The following is a 19,225-nucleotide window of genomic DNA, read 5'->3' on the forward strand; positions in this document are numbered from 1 at the left end:
CCGTACCCAAATACCTCAACGAGAGTCTCCTTCCACGTACCCAGGAGGATCCTCCGCTCCGCCGACCTCGCCCTGGCTGAGGTCTCCCGCATCCGCAGAAACAAAGCAGGCCTACATCGCTGCCAAGACCTGGAATGAGCTCCTTGGGAACATCAGATGCTTCCCGACACTGCACCCATTCAGGAAGAACCTCAAGACCTGGCTCTTCAACTTATCCAGAGCTGCTCCCCTCCCCTCTCTCCCCCAGCGCCTTGAGACCCTCACGGGTGAGTAGCGCACTTTGCAAACCCCCTGATTGATTGATTGATTGATTGACCACGATGGAGCCCTGGTCGGATACACAAAGCAGGTGGCCTCTGTCAAAACTTTACCTTTACAGTCATTTTTCTGGAGGAGCTTTGTCCCTCAACATCAAGCAAGGCACTTCGGCATGCCTGATTTAGTGATGGTTTGCCGACTTGACTTTCTGCGAGGCCCGGGTCAAATCCTGGAATTATAAAGCTCTGGAGCTTTCAGCAGGACAAACCTGAAATCTAGGCCGGGTTGTGGTTGAATGCAGCCAGCTTGACTCACAGCGTCTGGTTAGTCAAACTCATGGAGCTTTTTCCCAAAGTTGCTCCAGATTTCTCCAAAAGTTCTGGAGGTCCTTCCAGAAGGCCCTCTTGTAATTTAAGTGTGCAAGCCACCAATCCAAAGGTCTGGAGTCTCCAAGATGGTCTCTGAGATGTCTGGACTACAATTCCCACAACACTCCTGTCTAAGTCCACGGGAGGCACTCCAGGATGGGGATTCTTGGTGAAGATGATGCAGACGGGCTCTGTTAACCTGCAGCATGCAGAGAGTCCATTCCTTAGCCTTTTAGAATCAGGCAAAGTACTTCTGGTGTTGACTCCCACAGTGTGCAGCAGGTGCAGCTCTGGTGAGTGCAGTCCTCTTGGTGCAGGCCAGGGAGTACGCAGGGCATTCCTTCTCCTGCTTGTCTCTTCAGGCAGCAGACCTGAGGAGCTATGATGCTCTCCCATAAGTATCCATGGTTTCTGGGCATCAAGCAGGGGGCACCCCTTACCAATGGGAGCACAAAATGAGGGGGCACTGCAAACAGGCCCTGATTCTCACATGCATCAATTACAGTCTTCCTCTGCCACTTTAACTACAGTGTGGCCTGTATCATTTCCCATGCAATTTGATTTGGAGCTCCACAGTTCACACTATTTCCACTATAGGTCACACTGTTACTTCCCCTGAAGATGATGTTGAAGTTTGGCTTCATGTCTCCTCCTTGCTGCATCAAATTAAGCACAGTGCCACCCACAGTGGCTTAAACTTATATCCTTGGGACCAACACTTCTTTTCAACACCTAGAGACACGCCAAATGATACAGCGTGCTATATATTTGCAGCAATTATATAATAATAAAGATAATATTGTTAACAACAGCAGAAATATAGTATTATTATCATCATCATTTGAACTTGTGAGCCTTCCTGTGTGTAACGCTTGAGCCGGGATGCACCAGATGGGTTTTTGCATTTCGATTGAAATCAACAAGACAAGAAGAGGTGGACCTTCCTTTTCTTACCTGACCACCAAACTCTGCAATTCCTTTTTGCCAACCCTACACTTTGCACCCGCTGAATCAACCTTTCGCAAGTTGTTAAAAACATAGGTGTTTGATAAGTGGGCTCCCTGTTACTGTTCAGACTAATCTCTCAGCACAACTCAGAGCCACTAGCTCTCTTCAGAGGCAGCGAGTGCTTTATACATTTTATTGTATTGTTTTGTATACATTTAACCTTGATACAGTTGGGTCGGCGATCTGTTTGCTTGGGTGTTTAAAATAAATATTTTTTTACTGTTAATATGGAAATGTACCCTTTCAACTTTATCGCCTCAAAATGTCTTCAGATTCAGATTCAGGAGTATGTTATTTAAATGCTTATATCCGCCAAGAAAGTTGTTCACAGGTCCCGCGACAAAGGAGATGATTCCATTAATCTTTAAAAGCTATTTGGCACACTGACATATGGGACCTCTATTTACCATTTGCTAGTGAACCCTTCAAAAAAGCAGTTGCATTCAATTTGAGTTTTCTTGATAAGGGATGGTAAACAAAGATGAATTTAAGCAAAAAGTGAAGCATGTTACAGAGGCAATCTCAGGCCAAACTTACCACGCCTACTTCATGTTTGTGTAGCATTAGTTGACTGTAACAGTAAGTTAGGTGGACAAGAATGATCTCTTCTGCCCAGTCCGCCTTTACAATCTGCAATACATATAAACTACTGTAGACAAATCACAGAACAGATCACTAGAACCTTAACCAGCACCAAAATTCATTCCAATTAGATTCCCAAGTCAGGAAGAGTGGAAGCGGGTATAGGGGCGTTGGATGTCATGCAAAGACGATTGGTTTTGTACTTATAATTAAGTGACAAAAAGATGGTCATTAAGAAAAACTCGACTCTTAGTTATTCCCAATGCCCACCTTCAAGGAAGAAATACCTATGGGTGTATTGTGAGTAAGAAGCCTGTAGTTCCCCAGTCAGATATGGTATTTCAGAACAGAGTAGGTCTTGGAAGATGTATGTGCCTGTGGCATGCCAGTGTCTGTGAACTCCAGTAGGCAGGATGTAAACAATGTGATGCCGACAAATTTTGCATTATTGAAATCGAGGAGGAATACATGGCCAACTCTAAACAGCATGGAACATACTATTTATTTGTGTTACCAGGGTATTGTTGTCAGAATATTATCTGACATAACTATTGTGTCCTAAATATTCTTGAAAACAAATCCCCCAGTTGGAGTTAATATTAGAAAATCTACTCCAAATAGAATATTTATAAATTATATTTATGACACAATATTTATGGTCGACAATAATTTTTCCAAACGAAAGCTGGCTTTCGTTAATTTGTTCTGCTGTCAAAACATCTAAAATTATACACGATTATCAATGCTTGGTGTTTTTATTAATGAAAATATTTTTTATAAAGATTTTTATTTACCTTGCTGTGACATCAACTCAAGTGTTCTTTGTGATACACTGTATTTATCCTAAGCATTTTGATTGTATGATGTTAGTGAATGATGTACATTTGAAATCATTAAAGATTTGGCAATAAAGAAAGGATAAGCAAAAAACTAAAGTATATGGGCATTAGATACGGCTTTTACAGATATTAGATGGGTGAGTATTAGGGGCTCCAACATTACCAACTCAGTGTTTTCAGTAAAATGTTCACCCTAGTTGCTAGAAAAAAAAGCGTTGTTTATGTTTTGGACATAGAGATTGCAATTTTGCTCGCTTATAAACATAGGATGAAATAATTTATTTTTCAATTTATATACAATGTAAATATTTTTTCAGATGGTTAAAATTTGAAGAAGATGTTGAAGATGGAGGAGAGAGATGGAGCAAGCCCTATGTTGCCACCTTATCGCTCCATAGCTTGTTTGAGCTGAGAAGTTGTATTCTGAATGGCACTGTTCTGCTGGACATGAGGGCAAATACTTTGGAAGATATTGCAGGTAATCCTGCCAGTTTTACATTTAAACCATGGTATCCTGAAATGTATGAATTATTTCTAAACTTTTTACTGCCCATTAAAGTTTTTCTTGCGGCACTTGTGCATCCATTTGATATAGCTATGGGTTTAAAAATACTATTATTGTAAGCTTACATCCAAGCCAATAATATAACTGACTGAGAAACTTAAACATTGTCTGGTTCATGTTTGAAAAGTGATAAGTTATTTGCTTGCTGAATCCCACAATAAAGGCTTCAGAGGTTGGGAGCATCTTTCATTGTTTAGGGTTGATATTGCCGATGTATCTAGCAGTGTCATAAGATTTAGGGCCTGATTTAGATGTTGCCAGTCCTGGGACCACCGTCACTTATTGGCGGTGCGACCGCCCACATACATGGTGGTCTGACGCCTGATTATGATGCGGGTGGTCAGACCACCATCTTACTGACTCCAGAACACCATCACCACCAGGTTCTGAGCTCCTGCAGCAGTGGGGGAGAGTGGCAGTCAATGGAGGTGGTGCTGACATAGGCACCGCCATCAGGATTACAATCTCCCTCTCCGTTGACCTTTCCATGGCAGGGACACCGCCATGAAAAGGTTGATAGAAGGCAGGTTTTGGAGTGCAAACATGTCTCCAGGGCAAGTGTGCCCTGGATACATGTTCCTGGTGCTGCGCTGTGTGTGCCCCCATGGCTTGGGCACGTTGGCGTGCACTGTTTCTCCTGCAGGCCATGCTGCAGGGAAATTGACTTCCTCAGCATGGCCGGCATTGGCTGCTGCCCTTTACTAGCACTGAAGCATTTCGCCGCCATGACTGCACTGCAGGCACACCACCAGCCCCACGGTGATATTTTATTATGGCGGTCGGGAAGCCGCCTGCTTGCTGCTTGCTGCTTTCCTGACCGCTGCAACTGTGGGCTGGTGGTGTGCCTGCCAACATCAAATGAGGCCCTAAAAACGGTGACTCTGCAACCATATCCCTTTAAAGATGATTCTGTACATAGGCGGCTTACTATTTGTATGCTCAAGAAAACGTAAAGAAAAGACATTATTTGCTTTTTGCCTTTTTAATTTTTCTACTTTGATGAATGTTCAAAATGAATTAACCTACTGCCTTGTATGTATTCAACAAATTGTGCTTTTAATAGGCACTGATTATCTTATCAGAAAACCTTCAGCAAGCTACCTCTCAACGAATTAAGGCATATATTTACTAAAGGCTGCTTGGGTCCTCACACAACCCAAAGCCAACATGTGGGTCCTTACAATGGTAAGTAAATTGACAATATCTTTGGCACTGCATTGCGCAACCATCCACACAACACTAAGGGGCTTATTATGAGTATGGCAGTCCACAGACTGCCAAGCTCATGGTAGCGATCCACCCCCAGCCGCACTGGCGGTCTGTCCACCATATTATGAGTGTGGTAGTTGACTGCCACAAGACCACCAATTTCAAGGATCCCGCAGCACCGGTGGTCTGGAAATGGTCATAAATATGCTGGCAGTGCTTTGCCGGCACAGCCGAGCAAATTCCGATTAGAATGTCCACCGCCCATTTCATGGCAGTGAGCCTGCCATGAAAAGGGTGGCTGACATGCAAGAAAGGGGGCCCTAATAGGGCCCATAGCTGCTTCTGAACCTGGGGGTGCATACAGAGGGTCACATGTTGTGCCCCCCTGGAATTGCACTCCCCGAGCCTGTAAAGTGTGGCATGCACAACATGGTGCATGTAACACTGTGCAGGAACGTACTGCAGATGCTTTCACAGCAGTGGTCTGGTGTTAAGGCTCTCCTATGACAGACCTCCACTGTGAGATCGCCACAGCACCGCACGTCCACAATGGATTGCACTTGTAATACAGGGGGCGGGGCGCTACGGGCTTGGCGGTACTACTGTTGGCACGGCGGTGGTGGGCCAACAGGAGGACCGCCAAACTTGTAATAAGGCCCTTAGTAAATGTGTATCTAAAAGACATAAAAGCACATTTGGCCTGATTCACAAAAGTAAACTTACACATTTTGGTACGTTTACAATTTTTTGGTCTTCAGAAGCTACAAGTTAATTGTAAGTTTATGATTGCTGAGACTCCTCAGTTGGGGAGATGTGCATGTCCTATATTTGTATTTGCTGAGTTCTTCACCCAGAGTGCGCATCTCCTCCGTTGTAAACTTACTATTAACTTGTAGTTGTGAATACCAAAAAAAGCTAAGCTTACACAAAAGCGTAAGTTTACCTTTGTGAATCAAGCCCATTATAGTCTTCACCTGGAGGGAATAAAGGCCTACCTGCATCAAGTTTCAAGCAACCTAATTAGGATTCTTCATTTGTCAACATACTCTCATTGTCATCATCACTAACGCCTTGTTGAAAATCCAGCATCCTGATTTTGTTTTACTGATATTTTTGCCCTTATATTTTCAATTGCATCTTAGAGTGCATGCTTTTACTTTAACTTAGTATGTCTGAGGTCTGCACTATGGACTCTGAGTTTGTACTACACACTGAAAACTACACATTGGTTAAGATTGTGATATCAAAATCCTTAAACTTGTCTGTGTCCAGAACCTAATTGGAGTTCTGCCAGATAGGTACTATTTAATATTTGCTGCATAGTCTAGGTACATATACACATTTTTCATTCCATATACCCTCAACATGCCCGCATCAATTCATAGATCTCTTGGTCATATTTATATGCTGTTTGAATAAACCTATTTTCTGGTGAAGTCAGAAGTGGAATACCCTTTCCTTTTTCTAGGGACAGCCAGTTGTTGCAACCAACACAGTGGGTTTACTTGACGCTTAGTGGTGGACATCTCCATTAAAAAGCTATGAACATGCACATTTTGGGTTTGAATCAATTAGAGTGTGAGTCACCAACAGAGTTTGGCCTATTATTGCAGCATCCTATTTGGCCTCTACCCATATTGAGAGATAGAAAGATTTAGTTGTAATTATTCTAAATGCTGCATGATCCTGGCAGTTTTATCTCCATGGCAACGTCTCGTGTGAGACAGTTGACCAGGAGAACGGGAAGACCAGCAGCTGGGGTTGGTGGCTTTCGACTTTGAGATATTAAAGACACTGAAACTTACTGGTTTGTAAGTCTTTACAACACTTGCGACGAGTTGAACTTGCAGGGGACAAGTCTGCCACCAACTCTCCCCTTTTGCTGAACCCACGCAGCTGTTTCATTTTTCAGCTCGGCTGAAGTCGTCTGCGAGTGAAGTACTTGCCTCCTGTTATTCCACTGTCATCACTGAAGCATGGCCTGATGCTCCCGATTCTGTGACTTTTCTGATGGTTTTGGCCGATTTTTCTGTGATTTACCAGCTTTCCAATGATTCCTGCTTACATGCACTGCTGACGTGCACTGCTGACGTCTCAAGCCCTTAGCGTCATCGCGTCAATACGCACGCACGCTGCGTAATGTGCGTGCCACCATTTTGACTTTCTATCTCCTTGGTAACAGTGCATCGGGAGAATTCTTACCGCAACGGAGTCATTTCCCTCATTTTAGTGGTTTTTCTTCACCATCGGTCAGCGGATTTTCCAAACTTATCAAGCTGGCACAGGTATTTATTATTGTGGATCTGACATAACCTGCCTGCACGTTCTCCTTGCGTGATGTTACACGCTGATTGACTTTATGCTTTGGATCTCTTCCTGCTTCATTGTTTTACATATTGACTTTCATTTGCATACTTTCAATTGCTTGCATTCCCAATCATTCTCTGTGACTGAGCTTTCGTCTTATCTATATTTTTGAATTGGGAAGTTATTTTTTATTATTCATTGTGCATTTGTAATTGAAATCCTGACTGATCCATTTTTATATTCACTTACTTTTATCTCAAAATTACCGCCATGGCGACCACTTCTATGAACCAACCTCCTCCATTTCTCTGTGAGAAAGGTGAACCTCTTTTACCATGGAAGAGGTGGAAAAATTGCTATTTGATTCCTACTTAGTAGCCATTGGAGGTGAAAAGTTTTCGGCTCATAGAAAGCAAGCCATTCTCCTTCACAACCTCAGAATAGAGGGGCGCAACATTTATGAAAGTATTGAGGTGCTTCCTGTGGGTGAAGGTGATGGTTAACCATCTGATGTTTTTGAAATGTCCATAAAAATGCTGGAAATGTATTTTGGACCTTGCATCAATGTAGTTTTGGAAAGGCACACATTTTTTATGAGATTCCAAGAACCCAATGAGAAAGTGGGGAACTACATAGCATCTCTAAAGACACTTGCACGCACTTGTGAATTTGGTGACCTCACTGACTCGCCGATATGTGATCAGCTGGTCAGGTGCACCAACAGTCCTAAAGTGCAGGAGAAGCTCTTCTCTCAAAGAAGCTCTAGCCATCGGAGAGGGAGTGGAAAACACTTCTGGTTGGGTCAAAGAGATGAAAGCCCATAAAGCCATTCCTGACGATATTCAAACCCCCAGCAGCATTCATGAACTGGTGCAGAGGGAGACTCCTCATGATTTCGTTGATAATGTCTCCAAAGTTGTACGTGGAACCAAGACCAAACCTTCCACTGATTTTTCTAAGACCAAGCCTTCCAATGACTTTTCCAAGATGAAGTGTTACAGGTGTGGGAGCTACAATCATTCATCTAATTACCCTCAGTGCTATGCTAGGAATACTACCTGCCACAAGTGTGGAATTAAGGGCCACTATGCTAGAGTATGCAGGTCTGGTGCCAGAGTACACACTGTGGATAATGCGTACGAGAGTGTTGACTCTAATATCACCTCTAAAACCACCATGTTAAGTGTCAGAAATGATGGCATGGTGGATGCAGACCTTATCAGTATGCCAGAATGTGAGGTGGTGATTGGAGATAAGTTATTTGTGGTCCTAGCAGACTCAGGATCTCCTTTTACTATGTTGGGCAATGAATTCTGGGGCAAAACTTTTCTCAGACACAACTGCTTGCCCCGGACATTACCCCAGTCAGCTATGGTGGTTCACTTATTGATGTCATAGGATTCGCCAGCATGAAGATTCATTTCAAGGGCATGGAGACCATTGGTAAGATTTATGTTGGCAAGCGTGGTGACAACCTTCTTGGGTGAAGGCACCAGAGAGACTTGGGAATAATTCTAAATCCAAATGCTTGCTATCCATCAGAGCAAATTATGTTGGTGGACCATTCTTCAACCTCTAATGTATGTTTTGAGGAATTTCCTCAAATGTTTTCTGATGATTTAGGTTTGCTCAAGGACTTTGAACACGGAATTGTTCTTAAGCAGAATGCACTACCTGTAGTGCATAAGGTTAGAAAGGTCCCCAACATGATGTTAGAACCACTAAGGAGTGAACTTAAGGGACCGATGACCCTTGGCATAATTGAGGAGATCGAATCCTCGAATGGTTGGCCCCAGTCGTTTTGGCCCCTAAGGATGGAGGGAGGAGTATTAGGATGTGCGTTGATTTGAGAAGTCTTAACAAGTCTATTGTCAACTGCTTCCTAATATATCTGAGTCGATCAGCATGCTTGGTGGTGCCAAGGTCTTCAGTGTATTAGACTTGTCTTCTGCCTACCACCAAGTACCCCTCCATCCAGAGTCAAAACATCTTACAACCTTTGTGACACCTCTGGGGGCTTACAGATTCATCAGAATGCCTTTTGGTTTAGCCTCTGCAGCTGCCTGCTTTCAGCGTATCATGAAGATGGTCTTGGGAGACGTTTGTAATATCATGTTCTTCCAAGACGACATCTTAATTTATGGGAAGGATGACGTTGAACATGACTGTGTTTTAAGGACTGTTCTTTGTAAGTTGGCTGACAAAGGATTAACTGTGAATCGACAAAAGTGTGTCTTCTGTCACTTACTTGGGACATGTTATATCTGGAGAAGGCATCCATCCGAAGCTTGATCTGGCTAAAAGTATTGTTGATGCTCCTGCCCCTATCGACAAAGAACAGGTGAGGTCTTTCCTTGGACTTGCCGAGTTCTACTCCAAGTTTATTCAAGGGTACGCTTCCACTGTTGAACCTATTAGAGCACTTTTGAGGAAAGGAACACATTTTGCCTGATCACCAGAATGTGCTGGAGCTTTCGATGCAGTCAAGCATGCAATAGGCAAGATGCCCACCCTTGGTCACTTTGATTACAAAAAGAAAACTATTCTGACAACTGTTGCCAGCCTCTGTGGCCTTCAGGGTGTACTTTCTCAAGTCGAAGATGGTAACGAGAAAGTTGTTGCATTTGCATCTAGAGCATTGAAGAAGCCTGAGCAGCAGTATTCGTGCATTGAAAGGGAGACTCTGGCTATTGTATGGGCTGTTAAACATTTTAAGTTTTATTTGTGGGGCATTCCCTTCTTGGTAAGATCTGATCATCGCCCTTTGGTTCATGTATTCTCTTTTGGAGAGATCGAGAGACATACTCCAAGGCTCAAACGTTGGAGCGAAGGGTTGGAAGAATTTAACTTTCAGGTGCAGTATCTCCCTGGTTCTGCTAACAAAGCTGCGGATTGCTTAGCAAGACTGCCAATTGAGGGTAGTGGTGATATACTTGATTCTGACTCTGTTAATGTTTGTTGGGTCAAGGAGCCTGCTATCCAAGAACTAGAGTGGGAAGAAGACTTGCTGGTGGATCCACTGCTTCCTGTGACAACACGTTTTGTCATTGAAAGTTGGCCTGGCAACAAGAATTTAGACTCTGTTGTAGGGCCTTGCTGGTCCATTAGAAATGAACTTACTCTTTGTCAGGGTCAACTTATGCGTGGTGAGAGAGTTGTTCCCTCTGATGCCCTTAAGCCTAAACTCATAAATCTTGCTCTCGAAAGACATTAAGGTAGGAACCTCACTGAATCACGTCTCCGAGAAAGATATTGGTGGCAAAAGATGGACAGTCAGGTTGAAAAGGTGGTTAGGGAGTGCTGTCAATGTGCTTCCAATGACAAATCTCATAACACCAGTACTGCCCCACTGTCACCTGTTGAGGTTGCGCAAGAACCCTGGGTCAAGCTTGGGTTGGATCTCATGGGGCCTTTTGAGTTGCTGTGTCCCTCAGAGAGGTTTGTGATTATGTTAGTGGATTACTCATCTAAGTGGGTTTCCTCCAAGTGTGTTAGCTCAGTCAATACCAGGGGGGTTATTGATTTTCTCAAGGATGAATTTGCTAGTGAGGGCATCCCCAGGTTCATCATTACGGATAATGGTGTGCAATTCGTCTCTCAGGAGATGCAAGATTTTTTGAGAGAATACAGCATCGTCCATCAGAGGACTGCTCTCTATGCACCTCAAGCTAATAGACTTGCGGAGCGCATGAACAGAGTAGTTAAGGGGTGTGTACAGAGAGCTGTTAAAATGAAGGTCTCACGCAAGTGTGTTTTAAGAGAGACGTGGTGGGCACATCGCACTGCCATCAATGCTATATTGCAAATGTCTCCTTTCCAGATACTTTGTGGTAGGGTTGCTTTGTCCAAACTCAATCCAGGGTGGCTACCACTCATTGAGTATGCTGTTTTGGATAAGGAGGAGGTGGGTGTCAGGATCAAATCTTACCAAAATAGATAGAAGGAGAGGTTCGACTTTAAAAAATCGACAAAAACCACAACATGGAAGGTTGGAGAGTGGGTGCTTGTCAAGAGACCGCGTTGGCATAGGAAGGGTGTTACTGAATTCATGAGCCCTTTTGTGATTACTTATGTATATAAGAATGTTGTCAAAGTTCAAAATGGTGGTAAGTGGAGCATGTCTCGCCTGGTGAAGTTCCAGGGTGACAAGTCCAACTTTCCCTCATGTCAGGATGGTACGCCAGATCCTTATTGATACCAACGCCCAATCCTCTTATCCAACTTACATATATGCAATATATGAGGCTCCGACAAAGTTAGACTTGAATAACCCAAATACTGGTTGACCGTGTTGATGTATCCAAATAATTATTCCAAGGGCCACACTTACCACTGGCCCGCAATCTTAAGTCAAATAAGGAGCAGTTGGCAACGTGGAAGGTTCAAGCGTTTATTGGCCACCACAGAACTCTATATAGAGGAGCCTCGTCGATCCTCACCCATCAGGTGCACCGAGGAAGACTGCTGGCTCCTTGACAGTAACACACTTTTATACATTATCAGTTCAGCATACAAAACCTTATACGTGGAAAAGTACCAGTTAGTCCTGGCGCCCCTAATGAGCTCATGCCTATATCCAGTTTCGGTTACACATACAAAGGGGTTACTATCTTTACAGAGAAGGTCGACGGGGTGACTCCCTTCTCGTCCCAGGTCTAGAGGAATTTGCTTGATACTCCCTTTTAGCAGATGTGACCTTGCTTCTCAGCAATTCAGCCTGTCTCCTAACAAATGTATGAAAGGGGAAGCAGATGGTGGGTGGAAGAGACCATGTGATTCCTAAACGAGAGAGTCACAATCCGAAATGGAGGCTGCTCTGTTCTCGGCCCTTTCTGTCGTATTAAGCATAACGGGAATTTCGGACCCTTGAATACACTATAACTAATCATACTATCATTAGATATACTGCGCTAATCATACCATATCAACTTGAACACCTCAGAACGGCCCCTTTAGCGCAGCATAGCTAATGACGGAGTCAATCTTCAAAAATACCCTCATCGATCTGCATTAATTCATGCATCTCCTTCTGAGCCCGCTGGGTATCTATCCTGGTTTGGTTGGGCTTGGGCCTAGGGATAGATCGTCGAACCTGAGTAGCACAATATGCACGGCAAGCGGGCCCGCACTGGAGACAAAGGCAGCAAGTGAAAATGAACCCTACTACTCCCAAAAGAATCATGAATAATTTCCATCCCCAGTCAGTCACCAGATCCCAAAACCACCCGGACAGGGACCAAGTACCAGTCTCGGTGTGAATTTCAGAAGCTAGCCGATGCAGTTTCTGAATGGCTAAATGGACGGAAGGGGCGGAGTCAGGTATATATACGCAACAGGAACTGCCGATGACTCTACAAGCTCCTCCACGATCGGCCAGGATGACATCTAAAACAAGACGATTTTGAAGGGTCACAAGCCGGGTCGCCTGGAGCTCCACCGTGATATTAGTCAATATCCCTGCGGTAGTATTAACCACCCCTTCCACTACTCTGGATAGCCTCCGAATTTCTTTACTAGTGAGGATGGGCCCCCATATGGGCAATACCCCTTTCATAATATCAACAAAGTGTTGAGCCGGAGTGTCAGTCTGGTCAGTGGCATCATTACTAGTGGCTCTAGCTCCCAGACTCCGCCGACTTAAGGAATGGGACCTATGATAATCAGAAGGGGCTATGTAAACCGGTGGGTAAAGGAAGGATAAGTAACATCTACACGCCCATCCTCTGGGTAGCCAAGTGTATGCGTTTTCACCGCACACAAAATAAACATTGGGAGGGGTGAGTGTTGGGGGACTGCTGAACGTCTGTAGTCTATAAGTGTAATTGCATCTGCTATAACCCACAAATAAATGTCCAGTACCCTGCACGCAGAAGGAGGAGGATGTATTCAGCACCGGGACCGGAATGATTTTGTCATCTGAAACATTTCGCTCCTGAAAATATTTGAAATACTCAGTAAAGTTAAAAGTCACGAAATCCAATACTTCATCCCTCAACCAGGTGTCATTTTCATGATCAGTGTACACGTTCATGCAGGCAGTAGGATCAAGGGTACCATCAGTTCCCTCAGCATTAGGAGTAAAACCCTGGTGTTTCTCTATATAGTCTAGAATTAAGGCATAATCCTTCTCTGAGAACCGACGTTCATCTATAGTGTAGTGTTCATACAGCATGGATAACATTTTGAACCAGGCTTCGCAACTACCTAAATAAGATAAGGGCATTGATATAAACAAATCTTGCTTATGCATCACTGACGGGAGGAGACCACAGACCCAACAATCAGTAACATTTGTGGAACTATGAGTCTGGTGCAGCATCTCAATGAAGGCATTATGTACATACGTCTGTCGGTGCCTTTCCTTATGAGGGGCAAAGGTCTGGAAATGATGCTCCTTAGGAGCAGGAGTAGACACTATCAAGGTGTGTACAGGATGGCGGAACTCTAGATATATAAACAGTCCCAAGCACAATACAAATGATACAATCAATATAGAAATGAAAACAATTTTAACACGCAAACTCCATGAGGAGAACATTGGCAGATGCGGGGGAATGGTACGAGGTACTATGGGACGCCCTTCTTCAGGGACAAAACGAGCAAAAGGGTACATTTCTCACTAAAAGTCCAATATAATCTCGGGAAAAAGGGGTCTATAAGCAGTCCGACCTGCCGGAGAGTGCTTCTTTCCTGTGTCCGTATAGAGCCTCACAGGCAGACTCCTATTGTTCAGGAAAACAAAAAGTAAAAAGATAAAAACTTCTCGCGTGGGGGTCACACTTGACGCGACCCGTGCCAAAAGGGAACTCCACCTGGGCCCCACCAACTGATCTATGTCTCTATCTTCGTTCTGAACAGAGCTTCACTTAAAGTTCCATGCTCTCAACGAGTTCAGTCCAGTGTTCCAACAATCCTCAGGTCTTTTGCTGGAGCCTCCAACTTCACTCACCGAGGCTGGACCTGGGATTCTTTATTTCCGGGGTCGCAGGTGATATCTGTCCCGACCAGGGGTTTCAGGATTAACAAACAAAGTAGGCACAGTGGGGTCAGACAAGGAGCTGGGCTCCCGACCAGATACTTTGCTTTGGGCAATTGAGTGGCCACAAAGAGGTGATTCCAAACTCACAGCACTCTCCCCTCACCCGTCAACCTATTTGCGGGTGTCCAGGGAAAGTGACTCTTCAGTACGGGGCTCGCCTTGAGATGGCAGGCCTTCCTCCTGGTCGAGCTGCTCCCTTGGCAATGGGAGGGGAACTCGCTTAAGATGGGAGATATGGATCCAGTGCTGCTTCCCTTCGACTTTCACCGCCGTTTGCGTAGCCAGGAGCACCTGGTACGGCTGGGACCAGCGCGGATCCAAACTCGACTTCCGTTGGTAGTTCCGGACCAAGACCCACTGTCCAGGTTCTACGCTGTGTCCAGGACCCTCCGGCAGGGGCTGCAGTACGGCAGATATCTGTTGATGAATGAAACGAAGATCTTTAGTCAAAGCATACAAATAGTCAGTCAACATAGGATGGTCAATGTCCCTGAAAGATTTGGGCCGGGGCACTCCCCACACGTTGGCAGGTCTGCCAAAGATTACTTCATAAGGGGAGATACCGCTCCGTGAATGAGGAGTAGTTCTCACAGACAACAGGGCCAGGGGCAGGAGATCAGGCCATTTTAATCCTGTCGTGTCCTGAAGTTTAGCCAGTTTCAACTTCAGAATCCCATTATATTTCTCAACCAGGCCCGCTGACTGAGGATGTCGGGCTGCGTGAAACTTCTGTTGGATAGACAGACCTTTGCATACATACTTAACTAAATTAGCATTAAAGTGTGTCCCATTGTCACTCCAAATCACCCGTGGCAACCCATATCGAGGGAAAAACTCTTTTACCAGAGCTTTCGCAGTTGCCAGGGCGGTATTTTCTTTTGTGGGATACGCCTCCACCCATTTACTGAAAGTACAAATCACCACTAGCACGTATTTCAGATTATTAACTCGCTCCAGCTGTATGTAATCCATTTGGAGCACTTCAAAAGGCAGAGTGGGTGGCGCAAAATTACCCTTTAGGATGGGAATACTACCCCCGGGATTATGTTGGAGACAAATTATGCAATGCTGGACCAAGCTCCTAGCTGTCTTGTGAATATTAACATTATACCAGACAGGATCCAATGTTGCACAGATGCCCTGAACTCCTACATGCGAAGGTCCGTGTGCCATGGATACTACCGCATTTACAAATGCGTTTGGCAGCAACCATCTACACTTTTCTGATAAGTCAGTCCAACACCCATTCTCATCAAGCCTCCCCACCTGTTCTTGCCAATATTTCAGCTCTTCCGGGGTCACTTCCTTTTGTAGCTCTTTCACACTATCTATGGTGTTGTTAAAAACCCCTGTTTCTATCATTCTTGTTACTACAAACATGGAAGTGGTGTCAGACTGGGCTGTTTCCTTGGCGATTCTATCCGCAAAGAAATTTCCCCTCCCCACATCATCAACTATAGCCTTGTGTGCACTGCATTTAACTATGGCCAAGGTCTTAGGCAATGTTAATGCGGCTAGTAATCGTTCAACTAATGGTCCATTCTTTATTTTCTCGCCATGAGATGTCAAGAATCCTCTTTCCGCCCATAACCTCCCGAAGCTATGTGCTACACCGAACGCGTACTGGCTGTCGGTGTAGACATTTAGCCTCAAGCCTTTCCCCAACTCACAGGCCCTGAATAATGCAACCAATTCGGCCGCCTGGGCCGACCGGTATGGTATCTTTGCTGCCTCAACTACCGTTTGCAGGGTAGTGATCGCATAAGCCGCAGCTGTCGTACCATCAGGTAATTTGAAACATGACCCATCAACGTACAATTCTCCTTGGGCATCAGATAATGGGGTGTCAGTTAGATCTATCCGGCCCTTTGTTTCTTCTTCAGTTCGAAAGATACAGTCATGTATGTCTTGTTCACCGTCTCCCAAAGGGAGGGGTAACAACATGGCAGGGTTCAAATTAACACATCTTTTGATCGTTATATGAGGTGCAAACAGGGTCAATATGTACCCTGTAAGACGCACACTAGTTAAGTGCTGCGTCTGTGTCCTGTTCAATAATACGTCCACAGCATGAGGCACCATCACTGTCAGATCTGTATTCAGGACTAGCCCTTCCGATTGTCTGATTGCTATTGCCACTGCCGCTGTAGCCCTCAGACAACTGGGAAGTGCTCTGGCGACATTATCCAAAACCGCCGAGAAATATGCACAAGGCCTTTGCTTACCACCAAAGTCCTGTGTCAACACTGAAAGAGAACAACCGTCCACCTCATGCACGTAGAGCACAAAAGGCTTCCGGTAATCGGGGGTGCCAAGCACAGGAGCAGAGCAAAGAGCAGTTTTCAGAGCGGCAAAAGCGGCCTGGCATTCAACAGTCCAAGGTAAAGGTTCATGCACATCCTTCGTTGTTAAATACAGGAAAGGTTTAGTCAGGAGGAAATAGTTAGCAATCCATTGGCGACAGTAGGAAGTTATACCAAGCAAAGCGCGGACATCACGTTGCGTGCGAGGGACAGGCATGTTGGTTATGGTTGCAATGCGTTCAGAAGTCAACCGTCTTCCCTCCTTCGACAGGAGATGACCGAGATAGGTCACCTCCGGTCGACAATATTGAAATTTAGAAAGCGACACCTTGTTACCATGAGTAGCCAAATGCTGTAGCAGGGCAACCGTGGCATTGCGCCAGCCATGTTCTGTATCAGAGGCCACAAGGAGGTCATCGACATACTGCAATAGTACATTACCTGACGGCAATTGTAAAGTATCCAATACTCTTTTTAGTGCTTGACTGTAGATACTAGGACTTTCGGTATACCCCTGGGGGGCGCGACAAAACCTGAAGCTGCGGCCTCCCAATGAGAAACCAAAAAAATGTCTACTATCTGGATGAATGGGAATACTAAAGAAAGCATTCTTCAAATCAATCACCGAGAAAAAAGTCGCTGTGGGAGGAATCATGGTTAAAATGGAATTAATATCTGGTACCACAGGATATTGGGGCACCACGATTTTGTTAATCTCTCGCAAATCAATCACAAATCGATAGGTATCAGCATAATCAGGGGACTGGGGTGCGGGAGCTCGTTTAAGAATCGGAAGAATAGGGCTGTTACAGATATTGGAGGCCGTTTCCTCCACCACCCCCGTCTTAATCAAATCAGAAATAATGGCCAGTAAAGCGCGTTCTCCCTCGGGGGCTATTTTGTACTGTGGGATCCTCGGCAATTTGGCATTCTGTTTCAGAGTGATAGACACCGGGGGAATTTGTAAGAACCCTACATCAGTGTCTCCCAGGGCCCAAAGATCCCTCGGGAGTTTTGCAAGCTCAGGGGGCAGGGAGTCCGTTTTTGAAAAACATTGAATGGAGGGGATAGAGGTATTCCTAATGGTCAGGTAAACTCCATCGGGGGAGCAATAGATACGGGCATGCAGTCTTTTTAATATATCCATACCTAGAAGATTTTCCCCACACTGGGAGGTGAGGAGGAAAGGCAAATCTATCGTTACTGGTCCCAGAGTAAGGGAAAGTGGCTTAGAAATGGGGCTTACCACCGGAGTTCCAGAGAACCCTACGGACACATTATTCTGGCCAGACAGAGCGGCCCCCGGGACCAGGGCGCATGAAACAGAACTGTTCACAGCCCCTGTGTCAACTAAAAACTTACCTGATGCATCCAATAATTGTGCATGGACATAAGGTCCAGCTTGATCTATCGGGATTGACACATGCCCCTTACTCTGTCTTTGGCTGTCCTATGCTTGAGAATATCCGGAGCCTTCGTCCGTCACACATCCTTCATTATAGTATTGTTTACCTTGGTTTTGATCAAAATAATTCTGACTATTCTCACCTCGGGCTGACTGTTCCTGTCTCGTGTATCCACCTCGGTGCCCACTCATCCTTCCCCGTCCACGACCCCTTGAAGCACTATTCTGCTCATACAACAACGGGCACTGGGCTCGCCAATGCACCTCCTCCTTACAGAAGGCACATTGATTTATGCCTAAATCTGTTCGTCCAACCGTTTGCGTGGGTCCCGCCCCTCTTGGAACGAAATTCTGCAACCCTCTTCCTCTTCCTCTACCCCTCTCTACTTGCTGCAGTAACACTCGTGTTTTCAAGTCTTTTTCGACTTCTTTTCTGTATTATCCTTGCTCTCATTTTCCCGATGCTCATAATACTGGGCCATGCTTAATATTGTGGAAGGCGTGGTGGTCGTCCAGGTGCTCTCAGCGGCCTGTAACCGGGCCGATACCTCAGGTAGCAGATTTATTACGAATCTATTAACAAATAAACGCACACCCCCTTCCGTGGCCAGGTCCTGTCCGCTGAAATCAATGAATACCCCCTCAAACCTCGTGAAAAAATCGGATACACTTTCATCCTTCTTTTGCTTACAAGCCGTCAGTTTATCCCAATCTACTTTCCGGGGTGGGATCAATGAATGCATATAGGTTATTATTTTCTCAGGTAAGGTCAGTATCTCAGATCGGGGCTTGTTCCCCGGCTTACGATCTCTATCCCAGTCTCTCAGTTGGTCCCATGTCCCACCAAATTCCGTAACATGGTCCTGGTCATGTACCTGGCGCCCAATATCCACCGGTACCAATAAAGCAAAGAATAATTCAATATCTGCCAGCGTCATCACTGCTGATGAGGCGGCCTCGGTCAGTTCTTTGTAATATGCAGTGGGGTTCTTTCTAGGATCTGGCAACTGGCTTTTTAGGGACAATACCTCACTACGTTTCCAGGGGGTATAGACCCATTGTTCCTGGAACCGGGCGTCCACTCTCGGACGGGTGACGACACCAAGGGCATCCACCACTTCGGTAACCTCAGGATGGTAGATAGGGTGTACTTCTCGCATAGGGAACTGGGAGAGTCCGGCGGGAATGGCAGGCTGCAAACGAGTTCTATAAGAAACCAAAGTCTGCACCTTCCCATACACTTCTTCCGGCGTCAATTGAGATTTGTGAATCTGATCATGGATATCATACAATATAGCCGGAGCTCTCCCTCCTTGGTGTACCTGTTCCCATAAAGAAATAA

At 45.1% G+C, this 19,225-nt stretch overlaps 1 protein-coding gene and 1 long non-coding RNA gene across 8 annotated transcripts in view; one reads left to right on the forward strand and one right to left on the reverse strand.

Moving 5' to 3' along the window:
* The window catches only part of SLC4A10 (solute carrier family 4 member 10), a 951,410-nt gene that overhangs the window by 441,530 nt on the left and 490,655 nt on the right, over positions 1-19,225 (forward strand). For all 7 annotated transcript variants that reach the window (XM_085645437.1, XM_085645436.1, XM_085645442.1 and 4 more), the window contains exon 5: positions 3,373-3,533. In XM_085645437.1, the coding sequence (XP_085501563.1) occupies positions 3,373-3,533 (161 nt within the window). The remainder of the gene's footprint in view (positions 1-3,372; positions 3,534-19,225) is intronic.
* The window catches only part of LOC146861258 (uncharacterized), a 152,194-nt gene continuing 144,662 nt past the window's right edge, over positions 11,694-19,225 (reverse strand). The window contains exon 3 of the long non-coding RNA XR_014978932.1: positions 11,694-14,592. This is a non-coding gene — a long non-coding RNA (uncharacterized LOC146861258). The remainder of the gene's footprint in view (positions 14,593-19,225) is intronic.

Source organism: Triturus cristatus, chromosome 3_1, assembly GCF_964204655.1.
Source record: "Triturus cristatus chromosome 3_1, aTriCri1.1, whole genome shotgun sequence".
NCBI lineage: Eukaryota > Metazoa > Chordata > Amphibia > Caudata > Salamandridae > Triturus > Triturus cristatus.